Source organism: Hippichthys cyanospilos, chromosome 3 (assembly GCF_059441005.1).
Source record: "Hippichthys cyanospilos isolate Australia breed blue-spotted pipefish chromosome 3, RoL_Hcya_1.0, whole genome shotgun sequence".
In the NCBI taxonomy this organism is placed as follows: Eukaryota; Metazoa; Chordata; class Actinopteri; order Syngnathiformes; family Syngnathidae; genus Hippichthys; species Hippichthys cyanospilos.
Genome location: NC_142371.1, coordinates 2,239,327 through 2,264,354, shown reverse-complemented (window position 1 = coordinate 2,264,354; position 25,028 = coordinate 2,239,327). Strand labels below are relative to the sequence as shown.

The 25,028-nt window shown below is 39.2% G+C and overlaps 4 protein-coding genes and 1 long non-coding RNA gene across 7 annotated transcripts; 3 read left to right on the top strand and 2 right to left on the bottom strand.

Moving 5' to 3' along the window:
• The first annotated feature begins 344 nt into the window (after positions 1-344).
• LOC148425406 (uncharacterized protein C8orf88-like) lies at positions 345-4,968 on the top strand. Of its 2 annotated transcripts, XM_088410622.1 has the most exons (7): positions 345-694; positions 2,309-2,403; positions 2,498-2,556; positions 3,877-3,934; positions 4,016-4,122; positions 4,202-4,256; positions 4,646-4,968. In XM_088410622.1, exons 2-7 carry the CDS (start codon positions 2,310-2,312, stop codon positions 4,741-4,743), a joined length of 471 nt encoding a protein of 156 aa, XP_088266748.1. In that variant the 5' UTR covers positions 345-694; position 2,309; the 3' UTR covers positions 4,744-4,968. The 2 variants fall into 2 exon arrangements, with proteins under 2 accessions (XP_088266748.1, XP_088266749.1); XM_088410623.1 differs by lacking the exon at positions 345-694 and having other exon boundaries at positions 2,310-2,403; positions 4,016-4,256.
• Positions 1,743-6,271, bottom strand: LOC148425405 (uncharacterized). The gene is made up of 3 exons (XR_015865074.1): positions 6,052-6,271; positions 2,037-2,131; positions 1,743-1,897 (listed from the first exon to the last, which is right to left on the bottom strand). It is a non-coding gene; the product is annotated as an uncharacterized LOC148425405 (long non-coding RNA).
• Positions 6,124-10,039, top strand: LOC148425404 (uridine phosphorylase 1-like). 2 transcript variants are annotated; one of them, XM_088410619.1, is made up of 8 exons: positions 6,124-6,256; positions 6,734-6,784; positions 7,379-7,490; positions 7,571-7,729; positions 7,812-7,926; positions 8,534-8,743; positions 9,107-9,256; positions 9,672-10,039. In XM_088410619.1, the coding sequence occupies exons 2-8, from the start codon at positions 6,756-6,758 to the stop codon at positions 9,824-9,826; spliced, it is 930 nt and encodes a 309-aa protein (XP_088266745.1). In that variant the 5' UTR covers positions 6,124-6,256; positions 6,734-6,755; the 3' UTR covers positions 9,827-10,039. The 2 variants fall into 2 exon arrangements, with proteins under 2 accessions (XP_088266745.1, XP_088266746.1); XM_088410620.1 differs by having other exon boundaries at positions 6,125-6,256; positions 9,110-9,256.
• Positions 10,040-11,356: 1,317 nt separating this feature from the next.
• Positions 11,357-17,967, top strand: LOC148425403 (stathmin-2-like). Its single transcript, XM_088410621.1, has 5 exons — positions 11,357-11,496; positions 15,342-15,434; positions 15,513-15,685; positions 15,768-15,959; positions 16,727-17,967. Exons 1-5 carry the CDS (start codon positions 11,478-11,480, stop codon positions 16,784-16,786), a joined length of 537 nt encoding a protein of 178 aa, XP_088266747.1. The 5' UTR covers positions 11,357-11,477; the 3' UTR covers positions 16,787-17,967.
• A 2,859-nt stretch (positions 17,968-20,826) lies between these two features.
• On the bottom strand, positions 20,827-24,023 carry LOC148425402 (hairy/enhancer-of-split related with YRPW motif protein 1-like). Its single transcript, XM_088410818.1, has 5 exons — positions 23,775-24,023; positions 23,612-23,687; positions 23,453-23,536; positions 22,991-23,072; positions 20,827-21,842 (listed from the first exon to the last, which is right to left on the bottom strand). Exons 1-5 carry the CDS (start codon positions 23,858-23,860, stop codon positions 21,280-21,282), a joined length of 891 nt encoding a protein of 296 aa, XP_088266944.1. The 5' UTR covers positions 23,861-24,023; the 3' UTR covers positions 20,827-21,279.
• Between the last annotated feature and the right edge of the window lie 1,005 nt (positions 24,024-25,028).

Here is a 25,028-nt window from a genome sequence, read left to right as displayed (position 1 = left end):
TAGATGGGCCTAACAACTTCAACGATTAACTTCATTTGGGTGAACAACATAACACCAATGCATTAAGTCTTACATTTGTGTAATTTATGTAGCTAAGGCTACAGAAAGTTGTCAGTGGTTCTAATCTTTTCCGTGGGTTGATAGAATCGACTCACTTGAGCAATTGGACAATAAACAAGGTAATTATAGAAAAGTGTTCACAAAATTACTGTCAACAAAGTGTCCTCTGGGATTACGTTAACGATGCTCAAACGCATCAATTTAGTTTCAAATAGTTAAAAAAAAAAAAAAAAAAGATTTCTTGGCAGCAGAACGATTGTGTGGGCCGAACCATCTGAAGAGGGGGTACTGTTTAGAATAATCCATTTGAATAGCCGCCTCATAATTTTTTTAAGGGATCACTTTCTCTGAAATACTCGCATGAATGGAAAACCAATTAGAATGATTTTTGCAAAAATGCTACTTTTTCACTATTTTTTAAATGTCACGCAACACAGGAATACCTTCATGTAATTCCAGAGTGCGTGTAACCCAAATAGTCGCATTACGTCATCAAGTGACATTTGAGCAACATTTTTGAAGCGCTTCTTTTCAGTGGTATGTCCATCTCTGCTGACACGGGCCCCGGAATCTCGGTGTCGAACGTCCCATCACACCACTTGACCACGGAGCAGTGACAGAGATCCCTCTGCAGGTGAATTTAGAAACTTTTATTTATAACGTAGAAGTGCAGAAACTAATATGAGCCCGTGACAACATCAGATGAAGGTTTAACAAGTCAACATGTTTCGGTTGCTTCTAACTCTTAGAAGGGTGATGCAGCACACAATATCGGTCGTTAGTCACCGCTATCTTTCGGTGGACAAACACTTTGCACAAGAACCATCGCGTTAATAACTACCAACACGTGGAAAAACTTAATATATTTAGGCACTTTCAATCGTTCCTCTAAACGCACCAAAGTAAACAACAGTAGGAAGTTTACGGCAAAAATTAAATCCCATTTGATTAGCCATCCATTTAGCTAGCGCGGCTGCTCCTCGAGCAAAACATCCGAGTGACACACGCACACTCGACCCCAAAATTAAAATACCACAATTCAAAATGGGAACCCTCTACCTAGACCGGCACCGGAAGTCTCCAGTCCTAAATATAAAGGACAAGGAATAAATGAACACAAATAGAAACTCACAACAAACGACCTGCCAAGACGACTGAGGAATTTGATTAAAACATTCTTAAAAGGAGTAAAACATTTCTTAGAAACAATAAAACAGGGTTGACTGTGCCCACTCAAGTCCTAACTGGATAGACGCTGGTTAACGCCACCAATTGTTGAAGGTATTAAAGGGTGAAAACCCATGGCACTGCCCGTCAGACATGACAGTTGAGTGCCACACCCAGGCGATGCGTTAGTGGCAGACGGCCAAAACAAAAGAGCAGTGTCCTGCTTTAATTCAAAACCTGTACAATGAACAGTAACATTAAACCAGTAACTTCATTATAAAAACACGTGTCTGTGGGCCACCTTACCTCCAAATCAGCTCAATTGAGGACATGGAGGGGAAATTGGGCGCAGCCAGTTCCCAGCTGCATCATGGCCTGATGCCGGCCATGAAGTGCGCACCTAACATCTGAGGCGCATTGTCTAAAATTAAAAAAGTAGATGGGTTCGGATCATGATTGTTGCCTAAATAGCTGCGCAACTTAACCTCACAAACCTTACCTGCCTGATTATTAGAAGGAGCCCTGAAAGCGGGCAGACCTTGGAGCCAAGGAGTCACGCCTGCTAGAGTGACACCTCCTTTTATAGGTGGAGCCCGAATTACTGAATTGCCAACAGTCTGTAGGGTAACACTGCTACGCCAGCAGGAAGTAGTGAACTTTACTCCTCCTGCTACACATGTGTATGTGGGAACATTCTTAAAACTTGGAAAGTATTATTTACAGATGAGACAAAGATTACTGCAGTGCACATATTTACTTAAATCTTTCATCAATAAAGCTTATACAGTAATTGTACTGCTATCCCTTACCATTTCCATCACTTGGCGTAGTCGGGGAACAGGGAGGGCTGGAGTTGCTCTCGGAGTAACGGTCCTCGGACGTCGGCCTTGAGTAGAACCCGTAGCTGACCAAACATAAAAACAAGAAATCAGAGTTTACATTCGGCTATGGATGCATGCATGTGTTTATATATTGGCTAGCAACAGATGCCACAAAATGTCACTTTAAAACACACTGCATACACAAACAGTCAATGTGAGCTTCTAAAAATGAACATTGGAAACTTGTGATTTGATATCAGAATGGAGATATCAAGGAGACGAACTCTCCAGAGGCACCTGGAGCCTGCAAGACCGCTGCGACGCCTCCTCCCCGTCGGCACCGGCAGCTCACTTGGTAAAACGCTCATCAATAAAGGATGTTTGTGTTTTTTCTTTTGATTTGGAGTTATTGCCCCCTCTTCTAATGTATAATCTATTTATTGATTTAGAACCCATATTAAGTGGAGCTTCGCGTACACAGACCTTGATTGACATTGTGGATGACAAGGTAAGAAAATGCTTTAAAACAGTCCAATGGACTGGAATGTCAGTCGATCTCATCAATGATCGCGTAGGAAATTACCAGTTACAGCATTATAATGTCCATTATAAAGACATTTGTAAATGAAACAGCCAATAAAAAAAACACGTTTCCACAAAAGCAAAATGTTGGGTGGGTTTTAAGACCAAGCTTGCAGGCCAGGGGTACTACAAAGCCATACCTTGACAGTATATGTTGTGCTTTAAATCAGTGGTCCCCAACCTTTTGATCACGTCTGAAAGCCACATCATCCTTCTCACCATGTATGTAATATATGTAAGATCAACAGCGGCCAGAGGCGGCGCCAAAAGTTTTCAATGTCGCAATCTCGCAGTGGCCGAGACCGTGCTAAATATCGTGCTGACAATGCCGCGCTATCGTTAGCTTAGCACAGTAACTAGGGTTCAACAGCTGTTAAGTGAAGCAAACGCTGCACATGCCAGTTGTCCCAAGTTCTCGCTTCCGCCTTTCTACAAGCCAGGTGAGTGCTCTTGCTTGGCTCTGTTTTGTATTGAAAGCTAAGCTGGCCGTGTTGGAGCGGCCGCCAAGATTCACTCCTGGCCCCTGCGTGAGCAGTTGAATGTTCCCGAAGTTGATTGGCTGTCGCGACGCGAAACGCGGAAAAAGTAAAAAAAAAAATTAACTTCACGCGAAAGGCAAAATTTCGCTTCTCGTGACCGCGCGCGGCCATTCGCGTCGCTCCATTCGCGTGCATCCTGACGTGCATTCGCGCCCATTTACGGTATTTTCCTTGATGCATATGGAAGCATTCCTGTCTTATTCTGCACTCTAAGCACCAGCCCCACCCGAGCAGATAAACATGACTTGCGAGAGGCCGACAGGAAGCACTCGTACCATCCGTGCAAGAGTATATATATACCCCGACCTTATCCATGTCTTGTTTTTGTTCCGGAATTGAGGAGGAGAGATTTTGCATGGGGTTGTCCAATGGATATCTGATTTATTCAATACAATATCTTTGTACTGCATCACAATTATATACTATAGTAACACAATATTAATTCACAAAAGGACATAAAACAAGAAGTATGAGGTTTACTAGTATTTTAATGAAGCAGCTGCTCAAAAATCATACAAGTCTTCATTTTTAAGCGTTAATAATCACGGTTAAACTTAACAAAAAGTGACATTGGTTTTGATGTGATGACACTGCAGGCTTACTGCTGTGAATGTACATTGTTCTTCCAATCTTTGATCACTTTGCCAAAGCTGGCCCTTTTTCTTGAACTAACTTCTATAATATTAATCTTCTTATGCATTTTGTAGTCAACGATTACAGTTGAGCAGTTCCTCAAGATTGTCATCCCTCAAAAGCAGAAGAAAGGTAATTTTTTTACGAGTTTGACTGATTTGACACGATTGTTTGACAGTTCTTTGTCCCGTTATTCCCAATATGTCCTTATAGAGATTTTGTGTTACTCTCGAGAATTTTTAATGGGTCTTGCAAGTTGTCCAGCAGCCAGAAAGAAGCCTGATTTTTTACCAGACCACCCCATAGTCCTACCCAAGGCAGTAAGTCCGCCTGACAAGATTAGCGTTTATAACCATGCTGTCGTGATGGAATATGGATTTGTCGATACTGTGTCAATAGAGAGATCCAAGTTGTCTGTGGGGAAACAAAACTGGTTGGAATCACGGAAAGGAGGGTGAGTTTTTTTGTCTGTGTAACTTTCTTGATTGCTAATCCAAATTTTAGCTAATTATGAGACATTTGTCTGACTTTTTACTTTAATTGCGAAGCATCTAACTTTGCACCTACTTACTTAGTGCTGTCATCACACTTCTGGTTAAATGCCAAATGTGTGGTGTAAAAAATTAGATCGAGATCAATAGTGGAACAAATTAACCAATCACATTCCAAATGTGGGAGTCAGAAAACACCATTCACCCCAAAACATTTCATTTTGTCTTTTTTTAATTGTGACTACTTTGCCACAGGGAAAGATCATATAATTTGTTTAACAGATTCCAACATAAGACAATTACGTGAAGATGTGAGCATAAGAAAATGGCTTTATTTTTGTACTTGTTCAAGGTCACGTGGTCCTGGAGCCCATCTCAGGTGACATCTTGAGAAAGTCCGACAACACCCTGGACTGGTCACCAGTCACGCCTCATAATAGATTCAGATGACCATTTACAACATCACCGAGTGGGAACTGATCCCGTGCAATTAGTCAAAACACCCGCAGAGATGTACCTCATTGTTTTTGTGTGTTTTTTCCTCATAGTTTACTGACCTTATTGTTTACACTTTCTTTTCAAGAAAGATTTTGCATTATTGCATATTTATTTTGGGAGTGATGTTTGCTACTCTGCATTCTGTGACAATGTTCAATAAAACATTTGTGCAAAATATCAACGTGTCATAAAGCCAAGATCGATGCCTGCATGATTGTGGCTCATTTTAAGAAATGAGGAATTCTATTCAACCTTATTTTATTTTCCTACTTATTATAGCTTATTTTATTTTCCTACTTATTATAGCTTGTGGACATTAGATGTCTTTAAAAGTAAAATCACTATGGCCTTCACATGTGAAAAGGCATACATAAATACATTCAATCAAGCATGGTTCCCTAAATCAATGGTTGTGAACCTTTTTTTCCAGTGATGCGCCCCCCTGTGTAATTTTTTTTTTCTTGCCAATGATCTCCTAACCAGTGCAAAGAAATTACAGTGCTGTGCCATCAGTAAGCTCTGCAGATCTTTATACTTATCCCGATGAATTGAAGGAGGGTTATAGGAAAAAAACACAATGGATAAGTGCCCTCAAGGCCAGACGTTGGTGACTTCTGGTGTAAAACCTAAAATAAAGGCATTCAATGCTCTGTAAAGGATTACACAAATTAGCAACAACTGTTTTAATGAATTTACTCTTAACTTGAAATCTAATACAACCTGTCTTTGTCGCAGCATTGAAAAAAATCATACAATTAGATTTGCTGATACCTGCATTAACCTTGTAAAAATTAAATGTACGCACTTCATGCCTTCATATTCCCGCATTTGAAAACCACTGGTCTAAAGTGATAAAATTTTGTGTAAAAATGTCAAATGTCCAAAAATTGTGATAAATCTTCACTATAATTACACATGACTAATCATACCCTAATATTTTGGATTTCAGAGAAATTGTTTTGTGTGAACATGCCCCCCTCAAACGCTAAATATTAAAGCAATCACTCCTATATATATATATATATATATATATATATATATATATATATATATATATATATATATATATATATATATATATATATATAATTTTTTTTTTACTAAACGTCTTTCCCAAATTTGGAAATAAATCAAGACGAGATAAGAAAAATAAGTACAGCATATTTCCAATTTTGTGCCCTTTTTTGTTTAGTGGTTCGCTGATATATTACAAATATTAAAACCCAATACACAATTGACTTAAAAGTTGTAAACACAGACCTTTTCTTGGGCCGAGGAAAGGCATTTAAACAGGCAGGAAGTTTACAATATTGACGTGTTGATAGATGAAAGTAGTCGTCTCTCATCTTTGGACTGCAAATGAAGGCAAGCTAGGATCACAAAGGGTGTCTGTGAAGAGATCACATGAAGTGAACAAGCAAAACGTGGTGACGACTGACGCTTCGGCTCATCAGCAAATTTTAAGGTACGTGCCTTCAATTTGAAATCATTTAAATTTATCACAAAAACCGGTGCAAAAAAAACCGTTTTTTTTCCAGCTGGGCTACCAATATTTAAGGCGCATCACACAGCCACGAAACAAACATCTTGTACAACATGTGTTTCACACAAATAAAAATATATTTGATGTTTAAAAACGGCATAACTAAAGCTAAGGTTAAATGTTGACACGAGAGCATCCACCTTGAAAGTGGAGGTCAGGTCAAGGGTCGCGAACTTTCTCCAACTTTCCGAGGTAACCATCCGGTGTTCACGGTGCATTCAGTGACCCCGTTTTGAATAGGGAAAAGCAAACATCACAACCAGCGATTCCTCGAATACGTACTTTTATCTCTTCAATTACGCTTGCTGATAACAGCTCGAGTATCTGAAATGGCGCATCATAGTGCAGTCAGTTAATGCTGTAGTTTGACATTATTTTGTTTTTATTTTACTTATTTAGTTCCTTTTTCCCGACAAAGAAGATGGACTCAAAGAACAAGGAAACGAGCAGGTAACGTGCCCCCCTCCCCCCATTTCATGTTTTCATTTTAACAGATCAAATATTTGTCTTAATATTTTGAGGACCAATGTCAAGTGACAATGTTAGCCGAGGTCAAGTCTTCATTTTATCAAATCAAATATTTGTCCTCATATTTTAAGGACCATTGTCAAGTGACAATGTTAGCCTTGAGCATAAACATTGTGCAATGTGTATTTTAAAGACAACAACAACTACGAGTGCAACAGTATTCATACTCTAAGCAGCAGTAGATACACTGGAGTAAAATACTTTGAACAAACAAAAAAAAAAATGAGGGGAGGGGTCAACTCCTTAAAGTGGTTAGGAAATCTGACATAACAGTTTTTAAGTTTGAGGTTTCACATTGGGCTCAAAGAACAAAAATAAAACAGCTTTCAAAACAAACAAATGCTAACAAATCCACTTATTGAACCGGGTTCAAAAAGCAACAAAAAGTGAAAATCAAAAATAAAAACTAAATACATGAAAAATAAATTAATAATATATATTTTATCATTAAACAGTGCGCATTTATCAGGCAACGTGCACTAATTATGTTTTCCCCCCAAATTTGGCACTTTCAAGACCTGTTCTTATCCACAACCCTAACCTCCGTGCCATGAAAGATGACATCTTGTACCACTTCAGTCTGGGAACAAGAACACACAACCTTCCTGCCCTGTTTGGGGATGTCAGAGTAAGAATATTTCATGATTTGATAATAATAATATTTTGGAACATTTTATTCTTACTTTTTTAATGTGCGTTTTCCAACAGTTTGTATGTGTCGGGGGTAGTGCTTGGCGCATGAAAGAGTTCATCGAGTACATTGCTGCAGAGCTGGGAATGCAAGACCCCAAATCAGAGTACCCCAATATTTGTGCCGGAACAGACCGCTATGCCATGTATAAACTTGGTCCTGTACTCTCTGTTAGTGTAAGCAGAAGCCAACTACAGTATTATATTCAAATGTACAAGCTAAAGATTTTTTTTTAATATGATTTTCTGTATGTTGCAGCATGGAATTGGAATACCATCCATGGCAATAATGTTGCATGAGCTAATAAAGCTCCTTCACTATGCACGTTGCACAGATGTTACAATTATTCGCATTGGGACATCAGGTGGTATAGGTAAGCTTGTAATGCGGAATTCGAATTGATCGTACAGTACAGCGCTTTAAAACAATACAGTATACAGACAACCAAGACTTCTGCTAAGTGCCGCAAGAGGGCGCTCTTAAACTTTAAACGATGTCAACAGTAGCCCTCAACGTTACTGTATTTTCATTTGAGTTATTGCAGATGTCAGGGTGCTTAAACAGTAGGAGCACAAAGAATTTGTCTAAAAAAGTCGAACATTTTCTTTTATATGCTTCTACTAGCAGTTTGCGTGGAATAGACAATTAGTCATGAGTTTAATCCTTGTGTAATATTTTGTCCAATCCGTTTACCTCAACAGCATTTCACAACAAAGTGAAAGCGTTGAAAGAAGGCACCAGGGAGCTGAAATTTCACCCAGATGGTGTCAAAGTTCAAAATGGCGCAACCACTTAGTTATCATACTACCAGGAGAGTTCCATCCATTGGCCAAAATACCGCAAGAATGATGTAGAAGAAAATGACCCAAAAATGATTCAAATACTGCACAAGGGTTAAGCAAACATGATTTGTCTAAATCTTGGTTGTTAAATTTGATGTATTCCACGTTACTAATTTTAACTCCTTGTTTCATTTTAAGGGCTTGAGCCTGGTACTGTCGTTATTACCAAACAGTCTGTTGACGCCACATTCGTGCCCAAATTTGAGCAGCTGATCTTAGGGAAGTTGGTGATCCGCAATACTGACCTCAACCTTGACCTAGCCGAGGAGCTACTTCGGTGCAGCAAGGAACTAGGCCAGTTCAACGCTGTGATGGGTAACACTATGTGCACCCTGGATTTCTACGAAGGTATGCCTCATTCTTGTTGTCATTGTTACACATATAAATACAATTGTTGGTATTCCTCTGTTAGAAAAAAAAACCTCCCAAATGGTCACAGAAATTATTTGAATCTGACAAGTGCAATCATGAATAAAAAATACCAGTCAGTGGAAATTAGAGTGCTTTTGAATTGTTGTTCAACATAATTACATAAAAAAAAGAAACAGGCCCACAAAAAATGATATAATGTTCAACCAAGATGTGTCCTCTAATCATTCAGAAATGTAAAATTCACAGGATTGTAGACATCCTCTCTACATAAACGCTGAGGGGTACCAACAATTTGATCCATATGAAGGGACAATAATGCACATTTGGTGTGGTGTCAAGTAGGTCAAGGCCGTTTAGATGGTGCGTTCTGCTCGTACACGGAGGAGGACAAGCACGAATACTTACAAAAAGCCATGGAAGCAGGAGTCTGCAATATCGAAATGGAGTCGACCGTTTTTGCTGCCATGTGCAAACAGAGCGGCCTGCGAGGTGAGAAATGACATCAGCAAAATTTAATGGGTGACATTGAAGAGTGGTTAGCACGCCCGCCTCACAGTTCGGAGTCTCGAGTTAGATTCCGGCTCGCTCTGGCCCTCCTGTGTGGAGTTGGGTTAGGCTGCATGTTGTATGTTGTTGTTGCCCGCGTGGGTTCTCTCCGGGCAGTCTGCCTTCCTCCCATTCTCCAAAAACATCCTCCCATTCTCCAAAAACATTCATGGAAGGTGTATCGAACGCTCTAATTTAGGTGTGATTGGGTTGTCTCCTGCCTACTGCCCGAAAACGACTGGGATAGGCATCAGCAAGCCTGCGGCCCTAATGAGGGTAGCTGCTATAGGAAATGGATGGAATGGATGGAAATTCTTTCACATGTAACCTTCAGACATTTTGTTTTGGAATATTAAAGCGGCCGTAGTTTGCACAACATTGGTGGACCGTCTGAAAGGAGACCAAATGACCAGCTCTCATCAAGTCCTTCACAGCTACCAGCAGCGGCCTCAGATCCTTGTGGGATACTTCATTAAGAAGCAGCTCAAGGCACTGAAAGCACTCCAGCCATGACCACTTTTTATGGTGCCACACATTTAGATTGGAGTTTGTTTTGTGATATATGAATTCCTGATGTCTCAATTACAAATATAAATGCAGATTTTACTTGATTGTGTTGCTTTTTTTTCATATTCAAGGGAAGCATGACTTTCTTATTGTTCTACAGTGCCTTGTTATTTGACTATAATGTATCATTTTAATAAAGCATACACCCATATTTCTGTAGTTCAGCTACGTCTGCCTATGTAGAATGGATCTCACCAGCCATTAAGTGCACCTAACACAATCCAACTTTAAACCATTTTCAGAATCTTTGCTCCTTTCTAGCAAAATCAGTCATCTAAAACTGCAGTTCTACACTACCTAAATTCAATTGATGATTGAATTTTCTAGACAAGGGGTTGGTAACCTTTAACATTAAAAGAGCCATTTTGACCCAGTTTCCACAGATAAGAACACCGAGAGCCACAAACACTTGGTTACATCTGAAACAAAGATGTTTATATAAATACATATATCTCAAACGTATTCTTATGATAATCATAGTAATGGGCGAGTGGGAGGGTGGAAGCGGACGGAATCTGTTGGGTATTAGCAGCCAGAGGAGTTGCTTACAGCAGCTTTTGTTAAGGTTATATCACATTATTTTCAATAAAAGAAACAAGCAGACTGAACCAACTCCTGAATCTATCCATGTTCACAAACGGACATCAAAATGAGATTTATTGTGTATTGAATTCTTCCTAATACTGCTTTTAATCTGGAATGCTGCACTCTATTTCTGGTTTATGTTCTCCGTCATTTATCTCTTAGCAGTGTTAACGAAGGTTGTTACTTTCTTGGTTCCAAGAAATGAACTAGCAGTCGGATCCAACATTTGAGTCCCTCTTTGCTCATACACATGGGCATCTTTATATAAAATATAATAAAGTGCAATCCCGGGACTATGCTGAATATTAGAACGTTGACACAATTCCAAGTATACGTTAGGTCATTGTCCATCTGCACTGTCAAGTGCCATCCTCTGAGTACCAAAGCGTTTGTCTGAATTTGAGCTTGTTACCCAAAACACAAAAGAATTAATCACATTCGTCAGATCATCAATAAATAACCGGAACCGCTTCTATTGGCGAACACGAAACGACCAAGCAGCAGCCGTTGCTTCCATATGTTGTAAATCTCCTACGTCCATATTTGATCAATATGATTTAACAAATGGATACTATTGTTTTTCCCCCTTTGGTTTGCCTTTTTTTTTTTTCAAATTATTGACCGCTATTAAGTGTTAAAAATGATTGCTCCCATTGACGATGCACTTCTTGCACCTTCAGCTACATTGCACATTTTTTGTATTGTTATGACAGCACACTCTGGAGATTAATCGCTTTCATATAGAATGCATTGCCAGATTTTTTTTTTTTTGTCATGCGATCGTTTCTTTGCGGACGGTCGACTTCAGCCATAGGTTCAATGAGTGCATCGTCCTGTGCACTGTGTGTGCGTGTGCGTTTGCGCGTGCGTCAGAGGACATGCGCCCGCCCCCTCGCCGCCACCCGATCCGCCCCTGCCCGCTGACTCAGTGCCTTGGTTGAGCATTTTCGTCGCTCACCTGAACGCAGCACAGCAGCAGACATACATCCTCTCCGCACAAACCCCTGCAGCTATGGCCAAAACAGCAACCGGTAAGATATTTTTCATCACCTCCATTAGGTATCGAAAGACAAGGAAAATGAATTAATTCTCCGGCTATTTGTGCTTCTTTATTTCTATGGGCCCGGCGTGTGTCGTCTACCGGCCGGCGATTAGGTTTAATGTGAAAAATCACCACTTTTCAATCGTATGTTACATAGCGGCAGCATTTACGGCTGTATAAACAGATTATGGACTTGGTTTTCAGGACTATGGCGAAGATATTCTATGATTTCATCTGCGTGGTCGCGCAAGGCAAGCATGAACCAAGGGGCTATTTTATTCCACCATTTAGATTAAATGCATAAATATGCTTTTGCCCGTGATGAATAAGATATTCATAAAAGTGCAATTTAGCAAGAGTTTTGCCAAAATACCCGTGCTCCATCACTCCATCGGCCCCAGCATGCAGCATAATGCAGACGGACCCCACCCAAGATGCTGATGCTGCCCACCATTGAGGCCTTAGAGGGCGTCATCACTTTTTCCACTGCCAGGCTACCAACCTCAACATTTCCCACTTTTTTTTTGCTCTGCCATAATCATCATTAATCAGTTTATGAATAGAAACGACTCCTTTTTTAGAACACCTCTGTAGTGATCCATCATCCTTTGTTTCACAGTAGAACATGTGGCAGCAATGTTTAGCTGTTGGGAAGCTTGAATTCTATATGACTAGTGCATTGTCTTTTTTTAAACGTAATTATTCTGATTTAGCTGTTGTTTTCCATACACTTGCACAATAGAATGCTATCTAACATTAGATAACTGATGATTTGTTTTTAGAGATGTATCTACAGTTTCTGAGTGTGGCTGTGCAACTGTACTCGTTTTCATTTTGACATAAGGCCAAATGACAAATGAATACATGCCTGTCAATCAAAACTAAGCGCCATTATCAATTTTTCTTTCAAATCTACTTGTGATCATGTGGTCGACTTTTTAGCATTCGGGTGGGTTGGGTGCCTTAGTCAAGGCGTGTTAGGTCTTTCATAATTGGTTGGCCGACTCTATCAAACTTCTATAAACATCATAGGGAATCTTTTTGCCTATAAGGACCTATTACAGTTGTTTTGAATCCTCCGGAGGGTCGTAACACATTGATGGGATAATATGATGCAATCAACTTTAATGTTTATTAGTATGAGCATATGTGGGTGGATACTGTCAATTACTCTCCAGGGCCATATAGATACCCCACTCTTTGCTCGATCTAAGTTTTAGTAATTTAATGTAAGGTAAAGCATTCTTGCTATCTATAAGTAAGCATGTCAGATTTTTGCATATAGCTTTTTGATGGGCAAGTGCTAGTTAGATTTAAAAAAAAAAAAAAAAGAACTGAAGCCATAGGTTGGGGTGTGAAGGCAGCTAGGCAGCCCTGCAGTGAGAACGGCACTTTTATTTAGCAACCTCATCACATACTGTACAAGCGTACAAAAGCAGCAGTTGAAGACAGACTGACCTACCAGATGATATTGCACACAATGCAGGAAATTAAATTACTTATCACACATGGTCAGCTTTCTTATCACTCCGCCGCTGGACCGAAAGGGCTTCTAATGAGATCCTGTACAATTGATGTGTAGACAACTGCCTTTGATTGGCACTAGAGCCACTAAACAATATATTTAGTTTCTTTTGGAATTCATTCATAAATTTGATATTGCTTTGCCTCTTCGCTCTTAAGGGTCATTATTGTTTTTGAATAAAACAGATACCATTAGTGCACCATTTTGGAATTGCTTGTAATTATTTTGACGAATGACTTGACTTTTTAAGGTACAGTGACGTGACTGACTCATTGGGTTAGGGTTAGTGCATTATTATTGTAGCAGCCATTGTTTCTTTCTGTAATTATTATTGTATAAGTGGCCACTGGGTGGCGGTATAGGTGGGCGGGGTAGGGTTTGAGGAAGTAATTAGGAACATTTTTAAGGACAGGTGTGTGGGCAGCACGGTGATGGGTGATGAGGTGGTTTTACCGCACACAACGGCATCGCAAGGCAACACCAACACTACCACGCAACTCTACCGTTAGACGCCACACAAGGATGCAAGGAAAACACAACTCAAGCACTCCATGCTATACATAACATGTAAATAAACCGGAAACATCACGAGCATAAATTCTGGATTCCAGCACATCATTTACTCACCATTTCACCGCCAGAAAAAACATCTCCCATCCCGCACCCACCTGAGCGGCTAAAAAGGCCACTGGATTAGTCGCTACAATTATTATTTTTTTTTGTACATATTTAACAAAGTGATTAGGATAAAATGTGCATAATGTTAGAGATATGCAAGTGCCAATACCAGAATTTACTAAGATTTGGCTGAAACCTACATTTTCTTAAGGAATCGGCTACTCATGCCGATACCTGTCACTGGAACTGTCACTAAACTAGGCAGTAGTTGGCGCTATACTGTGGCTGATTGACTCCTCTGCAATCAGAAAGAATTTTTTATTGTTCGGTCTTATTTGTTATTGTGTTAAATTACAGGTATATATTTACAAACGTGATATACTGTTTATATTAATATCTCAAAAAAAGATTGCCGTAATAGTGTTCTTCGATGCTTTAATACAATTCTTTTCCTGTAAAATACAACTGACGAACAAAACTACTAAATCAGACTCACTGTAAAAACTTTGTAAAGATGCAATTTTGTCTTTTTGCCAGTGACTCTCTGCTTCCTTGGAATGTAAAGTTAATGCTTTAATTTTGACAGCCCAAAGAGAAAGTATGACACAAAGGAAACGCATATCACAAAGTGCGCATGACACCCTCTGTAAATGGACTTTTACTTATATAGGTCTATTCTACCTTGGGTACTCAAAGCGCTTTATACTAACTAGTCATTTACCTACTGATGACGTAGCATCTTGCTGAAGTTGCTCTTGGATCCTGGAATAAATACCCCGTGACAAAATATACTGAACATTCCTGCGCAGTAGCTTTTAGATATAAAGCCTTTGCCTTGTTTTTAATGATCATTTATTGCTTTTGCCAAGTATTTCTTGAAGTGGTCCTTGGTGTAAAAATGGACAACTATTGACATAGGGGAAGAACATTTCACGTTCCGACTTTCACTATACAGTGGCCCGGTTTACGAGATTAATCCGTTCTGTGGTTGGTGGTTGCCGGGCAACCCAAACCTATGTTAATTAGCTAATGCGTGCAAAACGCCAGGTAAAAAAATAAAAATTGTATATACATATTAAAAATTGGTATCAAAATGGTATAGTGAGTGCTACTTATAAATAATATACTTGCATACAATTAAATCACATCAAATAAAAAAATCTATATAAAGGATTTATATAGATTTATATGATTATATTATATAATCATCTTCTTACCTCTCTCTTTAACATCACTAGCAATCGTGGGACTCATGAATAACCTATTCGAGTTGGAATAAAGCACTAAAATGCATAGATAGGTTATACATATTTGTAGTAAAAATGTAGTATTTGTACTAGAGTGAAATTGGATCATTTCCAACGCACTAATGTGCAGCTTTAATAAGATAACTCCAAATATGAAAGCTATTTCTCATTATGACAGAATATAGGACAGTAGTTTATTTTGTTTTTTCATCTTGTTTTTATGTGAGAGTTTCAAGTACAGTTCTGTGTTTAATACAATTTGTGAGTGCTTGGTTTTCCATTATGCAGTCATATTAAAGGCCAACGCTTGCTTAACCCTCGACATAAAAGAATAGAACGCAATGAATTATTAAGAAGGCTCTTAAGGACGTTTACTGTATGCTTTTGTATTGTATTACTGTAATGATGACTCACCTGGATGACGTGTTTACGTTTCACCTGCAGCATACAAGGAGAAGATGAAGGAACTCTCCGTCCTCTCGCTCATCTGCTCCTGCTTTCACCCGGAAGGTCACAAGGTCCTGAATGAGTTGGAAGGTAAGGAATTGATTTTCGAAAATTGTGCCCCACCCACTCTTCTTGTAATTCTGACAAAATGGACATTACTGACTGCAGACATCGAGGTGAGGCCGATAAAGAAGCGAGCTTCCGGGCAGGCGTTTGAGGTGATCCTCAAGCCCCTGTCTCCAGTATCAGATGTGGGTTACAACTTGGCCTCTCCCCCCAAGAGGGACATCTCATTGGATGACATTAATAAGAAACTGGAAGCAGCCGAAGAGCGGAGAAAGGTGATTTTTTTTTTTTTTTTACTTCACTTTGAGCCGCTATGAATAACTTGATGTGTTTTATTTAATTATTTATTTCTTTTAGTACCAAGAAACACAGGTGCTGAGGGCTTTGGCTGAAAAGCGGGAGCATGAGAGGGACGTGCTATTCAAGGCCTTGGAGGAGAACAACAACTTCAGCAGGATGGCCGAAGAGAAGCTCCAAATGAAGATGGAGCAGATCAAGGAGAACCGCGACGCCCATCTGGCAGCCATGATGGAGCGTCGACAGGAGAAGGTGCCAAATGCGTTTCTCACTTTGGTCAGATTTTTCTAATGAAAAAAGGAAAACTAATAACACAAAATTAAAGTTGAAATATGATTAACAAAATATTTCCATTTAATAAGTAAAAGTAGTAAAATTGCAGCCCTTCTGGCTTGAGATTTGTGATGGTAAATCAACAATATTTTGGGATAACACTTCAGTAGTTATAAAAAGTGTACACAGCCCTGTTCATAGACTTTTTCTATCGTGTACTATGGCAGTCAAAAGTTTGGAAACACACTGTAATACATCTGTCCATTATCTTAACCACTTATTTTGTAATTCAGTGTTTTTGATCATTTAAAAGAAAATCCTGATTATTAAATTCACTGACCAAAGTCAAAATATTCATCAATACAGAATATATTTTAAAATTTAGACTGCAAGTTGCCTACCCTTTGCCAAGATAACATCTTCGTTTCCTAATTTTCAACAGGTAGTCTGTGCAGCACAAAATCTGTGCATGCATATAGTCAATTGTCAAAATAATGGTGTTTATATAACCTGGCGAGAACAAAATATTTTTCTTAATGTCTAATCAACTCGATCTCATTTGTTTGGAACTACAAATTTTATAAACACAAACTGTTCATGACACGATACAATTCCTGAAAGAAAAAAATCACTTTGGAGGAGAATAACAATTTCTTTGTAATCAATTTAAAACAGAAAGAAACACCACCATCTAGTGGCCACTTGTTGTAGTGATAGCTAAACAGTCACCTTTTTTTTCTTCAAAGGAGAGACGCGCGGCGTTGGTGCGCAGAAACAAAGAGATGAGAGAAGAAATTACAGCGTGAACACCGCACAAAGTCCCGACTTCCATTGTCCATCCATCCGTCCATCCCTCTTTCCTCAACCTGCTCCGACCCTCTCCCCAAACAGACATGCAAACCTGGAGCGCCCCATAGGTGGAGGACGTCACCACATCACAACACTCAGCAATCAATCCGTCAATTCAGTATTATCCCTGACAAGCATCAGTGTCACTCATCTCTTGAAAGCTGCGATGATTTCTTGATTTTAGAGAGGGATCTGTCTTATTTTGTACATATTAGTTTTGTCTATCTATCTATCTATCTATCTATCTATCTATCTATCTATCTATCTATCTATCTATCTATCTATCTATCTATCTATCTATCTATCTATCTATCTAATCTAATCTAATATACCTATCTCGCTAGCTAGCTTGCTAGCTGCTATCAATTGATTTCTGTGTACTGCACTGTACAGTGTTTTTTTTTTTTATGCCACCACTCTTTTCTTGTGAATTGTGAGTTGGATGTAGACTGACGATTGCAATGTATTCCTGATGATGACGTCACGACGACGATGACGATGTTTTTGTGTCTTTGTGAAGAATGTAGGGTGTAACTGAGGTCATAAACAAAAACCGACAAAACAAACACAAGCCACTTGTATCTTCCTTACGCACGCTTGGAATGTATAATAGAAAATGTCCGTTTGCAATGAGCCCGATGGTCGATTGGTGCTTTATTAGGATTGAGAATGTCTTAAAAAAAAAAAAAAAAAGGCGGCAACTGTTTCTATTCATGCTGATTCCCAAGGTCACTTTGCTTATGAAGACAGAATGTACCGACATATTGGAACCATGCATTTCTAACTCCGAGAATATTCTCTGACTGTAATCTGATTACGTGAAAAAACAAAATGTGTGCTTGCTTGGCTGCAAGAGAATAGGAACTCAACACAAGGCGTGAATTTAGGATACGGGATGCTTTAGTATACATTCAGCACACTGATCTACTTGTAGTCTCTTTTTAATATACAGCACCGCTGTTATCTGCCTGCGACCTCTGCTGCTTGTGTTTTTCTTCCCCGTCCTTAATGGATTTCTCTGTGAAAGCTTTGCTTAATAAAGATTTGGGGTTTGGTGAACATGGCATGCACCATCTCATAAGTTTCTGTGATGGAGACCAGAGAGTGTGTCAACTGCCAAATAAAAGATCAAATATGATCTGTGGAATGTTTTACTGTGAAAGTGATTACGCTCAAATGGAACATTGTATTACATTTCTAAATTATTTGCATCGAATTTAAGACATAAAACACAATTATGAAAGTAGTTAGTAAAACGCACTTTGTGGTACTCAGATCTTCATCTAGCGGTATTCAAAAGAATGACTGCTGTAGTACAGTTCAGCATACGGTACTGTTTTTGCATTTAGCCTTATAGTATTGTCTTTTTAATTCACTTATTATTTAAGAAAATTAAAAAAAACTGTCCTTTGTTTAATCGCAGTGTTAATGCACTTACAGTTTGGTTGTCTAAGGTAGGGAGGGGAAAGAAGTTTAGTTTTGTATGCCTGGTTTGATCGGGTGCCATATAAATATAGGTGTGTACTCATTAAAATATGACATGATTTATGCAAATTATATTTGGACACCAATTTCAAGGTTAGCAGACCTCAAACTACATGTTGAGAATTTGAGAATTCCGTCATCATGCTTGCATTGCTTGCAGTGTACTGACTCACCAGCAGATGACAGTAAAAGATTTAGCTCGAATACCGATAAATGAACTATTAAAGTGCCTCCGCTACTCAAGTAAGGGCGGAAGGTCGGTTTTACCTGATTGGGTGTGCTGAAGAGCTTCTGTTTTGGGGACTAAGAAACTGATGATGATGATGATGATGATGATGATGTTGATGATGATGATGATGATGATGAAACGGAGGATATTTCTGGGTGGGGCTGAGCGGATTTGGCCAGAGTGCCGAGGCTACAGATGAAAATATGAGAATAGTTGGTTAGACAAGTTTTACATGATCACAACACGTGGGCACAGGCAACGACTCACTAAATATTCTACTGGACTGCTGACAAAATGGAGTCTCCATGTTCAAAGTTTCACTTTTGCAGAATAATATATTGACAAATTAATACTGTAAATAATTGAATGCATGTAAAACAGACACATTGATATTTCATTTCCAGAAATACGTGATTTAACCAAATTTGCTCCATGGGGCTCATTCATAATTCGCCCTTGATTACTCAGAAAGCACACATTCAATCAGCACCTCATTGGTGTCAATTTCGACCCGATTTAGGCCATTGATTTTGATAAATTAAGCATTAAAAAAGCAAAAAAAAAAAAAAAAAACATTAGGAGGCTAAAACGACTAGATTGTCAAAACGGGTAAAGGTTAAACCATACGATCATTCCTAATTGCTTGCAAATTGGATTTATTTGATTGCAAAATTACTGACCATCGACACTGAGAGTCAAAAAAACACCTACAAGTACAGAATATCGTACTTAAGATTTGTACCACAAGAAAGAAAGGCCAATGACTCACTCGATAAAATAAGGATGCAAGATGGTCAACCTCACTCCAAGATGAATAAAAGAACAAACTCGTGTTGTCAACGTGTAGATGACGTCATCAGCGAGTATCAGGTGACTGTCATTTCATTATCAGTCGAAATCAAATGGTAAAATGCGATTTTTAAGGAGTTAATTGTACTTGAAAAATTAATGACAAGATGTTAACTTTTTACTACTGAAAATGGTTAAATACGTAAACTATACCTTTAAGAAAAGAATTCATGAAAACCTTTGACGTTTATTCATGAAAGGACACAGGAGGGCTTTAACGTGCACAAAAAAACAAAACAAAAAAACAACAACAAAAAACTGGCACATTGGGCATCACATGGGGCATCATTGCCAAAAGGGCCTTTGACAGGGACCCATAGCACCCCCCACTGCACGTGCCCGTTCAAACACAAGAAAAAAAATCTCTCCTTGCAGTCGAGCGGTGATTTAGAGGCGCAGCTGCCATGCGTGTGTTGCCTTTGCTCGTGAGCGCTTCCCTCCAATGTCCGCATCCTGTTCACACTATTGTCTCCGCTTTGGGCCAACCCAAGACGGTGAGGTCAGGGCAACATTGTAAAGGATTTCCTGTGGCTCTTAATGATTTCCTGGCTATTCAGAAGGGTAACAATACTCTTGGATTCGGTTACTTACCTGGCACGAAGCGAAGGGACGGCTGCTGAGGTCCATTATTGGACCCTCATTACTTTTCTTATTAGCTTTTATGGGATTTTTGGTGACCGAGTGCCTGCATAGCCACCGCGCACATCATTAGGTACACCTGCGAGCTTAAAATGTGCCAACAACTCAGCTTTGCAGACAATAACGCTCAGCTACTGTAAGGCAGAGGTGAGCAAAGTATGGTGCGAGGTCCCACATATGGCCTGCTTTGATTTCTAATTTGACACTCAGTGCTTATGCATTATAAAGTGCCCTTTAATTAGCATCTTTTTTCTCCAATTAATTGGATAATGAAAAAATAATTGATACCATTTAACTCTTTAACTGATTTACTGTAAACAAAAATATTAGTGGAATAAACTATTTTAGTTACTCATTGTGTAACCGCAGTCATAAATCTTAGTTATTTAAAGAAAACAATCACTTCCGTGGTTTTATCAACATATTAAGATAATAAATTCTTCCTTATTTGATCAATGAGTTAACTTTTTAAATTTGCTTGTCCCTGCTGAAAGAGATACTAAATGAAAATTATTTTTATTGCAGGCGACAGTAACAGTTTATATGAGGGCCCTAAAAATAAAGACACTAAAACTAAACTAAAACCACAATAATATTGTTTTAAAACACATACATACATCTAATATAGGCATAGCAAACCTGAACATTATATTTGTATATACGGAGTTATATTAGATTCAGCATGTATTAAGTCTATTAACGTATGGAGGGGAAACAAGGCATGCAATTCTTATTTCAGGAGCCCATTTAACCACACCAATTTTTTTGTGTGTTTCAAAATTCTTGGCCAAGAAAGATGATTCTGATTCTGCTTTATTGATACAAAAATATTACAGATATAAAAAGGCAAGTGTCCCAATGTGAGCAAGTTAGCTTTCCAAATAGTCCTGATATAAACAAGCAGACCAAATTATCTCACTATATGAAATACGCACATTCATGAAGTTGTTCCTCGACAGCTTGAAAAGATTCAGTCCAATACTGCGTATCGGCCCCTCAAACCCCGGCGTGCATGTTAGCTAAATTAGTTATCAATTTGAATTCATAAAATACAATCATTCAGAGCTCAACTTTAATTCTAAACAAAGAGTCAATAAAGTCCATCAACGATAACATCCTTTACAAAAAAAAAATAAAAAAAATTGAGGCTAGTTTGTTGTGTTCACCTGTCTATTATAGCTGGGAAAACAGATGGTCATGTGGTCATAGCCCAGCTCAGCTGTTGCCCCCTCAGTCCAGTTGTCGTCTTCAAAAGGCCCCAATCTCCGTGCCCCACGGCCTGTAAGGCTTGGACAGAGTGGAAGGGGGGGCCACTGCGCCGAGGGCCGACGGCGACACAAGCGGGAAAGCGCCGAAGGAGAGGGGGAACGCCGACAGCGAGGAGAGGGATGACAGGAGGGGCGGCGAGAGCTTGGACGTGGGAACGCTGAGGGGCAGTGAACCGCTGGGGGGCGCCCTGAGAGGCTCCGCCGCGGGCAGGAGTCTGGACGGGGTATCCGAGGAGGACGTGGAGGGCGGGCGACTGTTTCCTCTGGACGCGGGCGTCCTGCCCTGGGGGGGTTGCAGAAGGAGGGGGTGAGGCAGCGGCGCCGGGGCGCCGGCGTAGGTTGAGCCCCAGGCTAGGTTTTCCAGTCCGGCCTGCACCTCCCTCTGAGAAGCGTAGTTGCTCAGGTGGGACACCAGGCGTATGCGGAGGGGGTCCGCGCTGTCCCGGCCCTCCATGATGCTCAGGAAGCGGGCGGTCTCGGCCAAACACTCCCTGAAGCCCAGGCTGCGGTAATCCTTCGCCAGGGCGTGCGCTTCAAAGTAACCTGGAAGAGAGACGGTCACCGAGTTAGACGCGTCATCACACCATACTATACTATCAAACCCCCGCCTGAATATTCATTCTTCCCGCAGAGCACAGAATACTCGTACATATTTGTTTTGTGGGCTTGTATGTGTTGCTGCTGTGTGTTAAAGGTTGAGTCTAAAAATGTGGTTTTAGTACCGCTGGTGGTACATGGACACCCTCTAGTGGTACACAACAACAAAAACAAAACAAGTACAGTTCAGTTGCAGTCAATATTCGTTTAATAACTGCATTTAATCTGGGAAAAGAGTCCATTTCTGATCTTTATTGAGCAGTCATTCCATTTTTTTGGATGTGATATCCATTTTAATTTAATCGTTTTTCCTATTTTTAATTGTAAGTTCAAACTGTGCACAATGTTATAGTGGCCTACAATAATCTTAGAAATGTTTTTTGAGTAATTAAACTGTACTTTATGATGATGGTGGTTATTATGGTGGTCTCTATGGGTCTAAGTATTTCTTGAGGTGGTAGCTGGTATAAGAACCAATGGCCTAGGCTAGTTTCTGTTAGCTCATCTAATGGTTATTTCCCATATGTTTACATTTAGCTTGCAGACTATCATCAGACAAAATCACAGCAAGCGATACCCACATAGTCACAGATTTGTTTTCCCACAATATTTATTAAAAATCTTTGAAATTTTAATTTGTTTCCTTTCTCATGGGAGCTTATACTTGTTCCCCGCCCCACCGAGATTTTCCTATTGAAAAAACAAAAAAACACACACGCAGCACAAATAGTCGGGTTCCTCTGTACAGGTCTTTTTAAACATTTATGTGTCAGTTGTACAAAAAAAACTTCAACAGGGAGTGAAAAACAAACTACATCATGCAAGCACAACTCCCTTTCTTTTTAAACAAAAGTATTAAGGGTTAAAAATTATTTTGCTGAGTTTATATGTGGTAAAAAATGAAGTTTAAAAATAGGTCTAAATATGTATATATATATATATATATATATATATATATATATATATATATATATATATATATATATATATATATATATATATATATATATATATATATAGGTGGGTCTGGAAAGTACACTGAATCATGCAATATGCAGTCATACGATAGTCAGTTCATGTGTGATAGTTTGTACCTTTGCCTCCGGATGCATGCAACATCTTCAAATGGTCCACAGTCATTTGCAGTATTTCTGCCTTTTCCAATTTTGCTGATCCCTGCAGTCAAGCAAGTGAAGACACTTATTTGCATTTCACAAACTTTACCTCAGAGTCATAAATGAGCCACGGCTCAATTATCTTGCTCACGTAGCCTTTCAAATATTGGTTAAGATGAATAGTCCCTAATAGATAACATTCAAAACATAGACATACAAATCTAGCGGCACTAAAAAGTGACTATTTAGGGTATAACTTTGTGCTGTAAATTTTTCCATCGAAATAGATGGACTAAATGAGTAAAGTAAAATTAGCTACTTCGTTAACAATCAAGCAGAAAAAAGGCTGTTTCGATTCATGCTATATCAATACATTATTATAAAACCCTTCCATCGTTTATACAACTTTATAAAATACAATGTCTTTGATGTTGTTTTTACCTGTTTCTCAAATGCACTCGGCACCAGTCTTCTCAACTCAGACAGACTATTGTTGATGCGGTCGCGTCTTCTTTTCTCAATTATCTTAGGGAAAACAGGCAAACATCATTGTAGAACCCCGCAGTAAGCCAAGTAATGGAAAAAAGTAGTCCTACTCACTCCTCTGCGTCTTTTTCTAGCTTGAACTTGAGTGGTGGTCGTGGACGGTGACATTGAGCCGTGAGAATCAGGCGGCCTGCAGCAGCATAATAACGTCATCATTTGTGCGTAAAACAAGCAAAATAATCGCTTAACAGAATATCATTCCCTGAAGGAAACCGACCCATTTTCGTCGCCGCTGTCTTTCTCCACCTCGATGTTGTCGTCCAAGTCGCTGTCGGACGAGCTGTAGTTGTTGCTTCGCTTCATGATGTCTTCACTGGAGTTGGCGTTGGACTCACGAGAACAAAACGCAGACGGAAAGTGACAACAACTCCACTCTGCGTCACTTTAACTGGCTCACGTGCTCTCCGCGGGGGCGGGGAACAAGGGGTCACGTGGAGGATGATTGACAATATTTGAGCCTATTACATTTCAGTTTTTACTGGACGGCGTCAGCCTATCTAATTAAGGTATATATTTTATGTCGAATTTCGAATCGTTCTTGCAGATTGGTACAGCTGGTTTGTTTTGATTCATTAAATGTTATTTTTTTCTTGTATTAAGTGCAACTCTGAGTTGTCCATGTTTACAAAAGAACAATCTGTGCTTTATTTAATTCAATAATTCTTTTTCTGACCCTTCAATCGAGCGCATGCACCCGTTTTAAAAATCGTGTTCAATATCAGTTTTTGACTTCAGGTTTTGATTGCATACAAACGACATACTGTAAATAAATTTGACAATGGAAATGACTTTCATTGAAGTCCTTATGTGGGTTTGTTTCTTCAAGTGACTAGACTAGTCTTTGACCTATCAATCAGCATTTCTGTTTATTTATTTTCGTGTTTTTAATGTGAGGACAGAGCTTCTGAACCTTTCATCAATGGTGTAGGCACGTGAAGTATTTTTTTAAGCTAAGCACCACCTGACCTGATTTAAAAAAAAAAAAAGCTTCTAAACAGGATTCTGTGCCACCCGTTTCTGATATACACATCTTTGGATCTGCATTTTTTAGCAGTATGACTTGTAATATTTTGTTCAGATCATGTTTTATTTCTGTCTCATCTACTGGTAAAATTGTGTTACTAATGACAATGCACAGCTGCATAAAACTTGACTAAATAAAACCGCAACAACGTGCTTTTGATTTGAAAATGTACTGTTTCTGCCACAGCACTAAAAAAGCACTAAATTAGGTTTGCTCGCAGAAAACCGGTTAAAATTTTACATGCCTCCAGTGGTACCTATATTCGACAACCATTGCAAAGACAGGTCGTTTTTATAATTATGCATGCACAAATACAGATAAGAAATATTGGTATTGGGCTGATGCCTTACAGTATTTCAAGGTATTGGTGCTTACTCTCTTGGAGCAGTTTTACCATCACCAACTTGAAAATACAAATTGGAAAAATTGAAACTTGCCATTAATTTA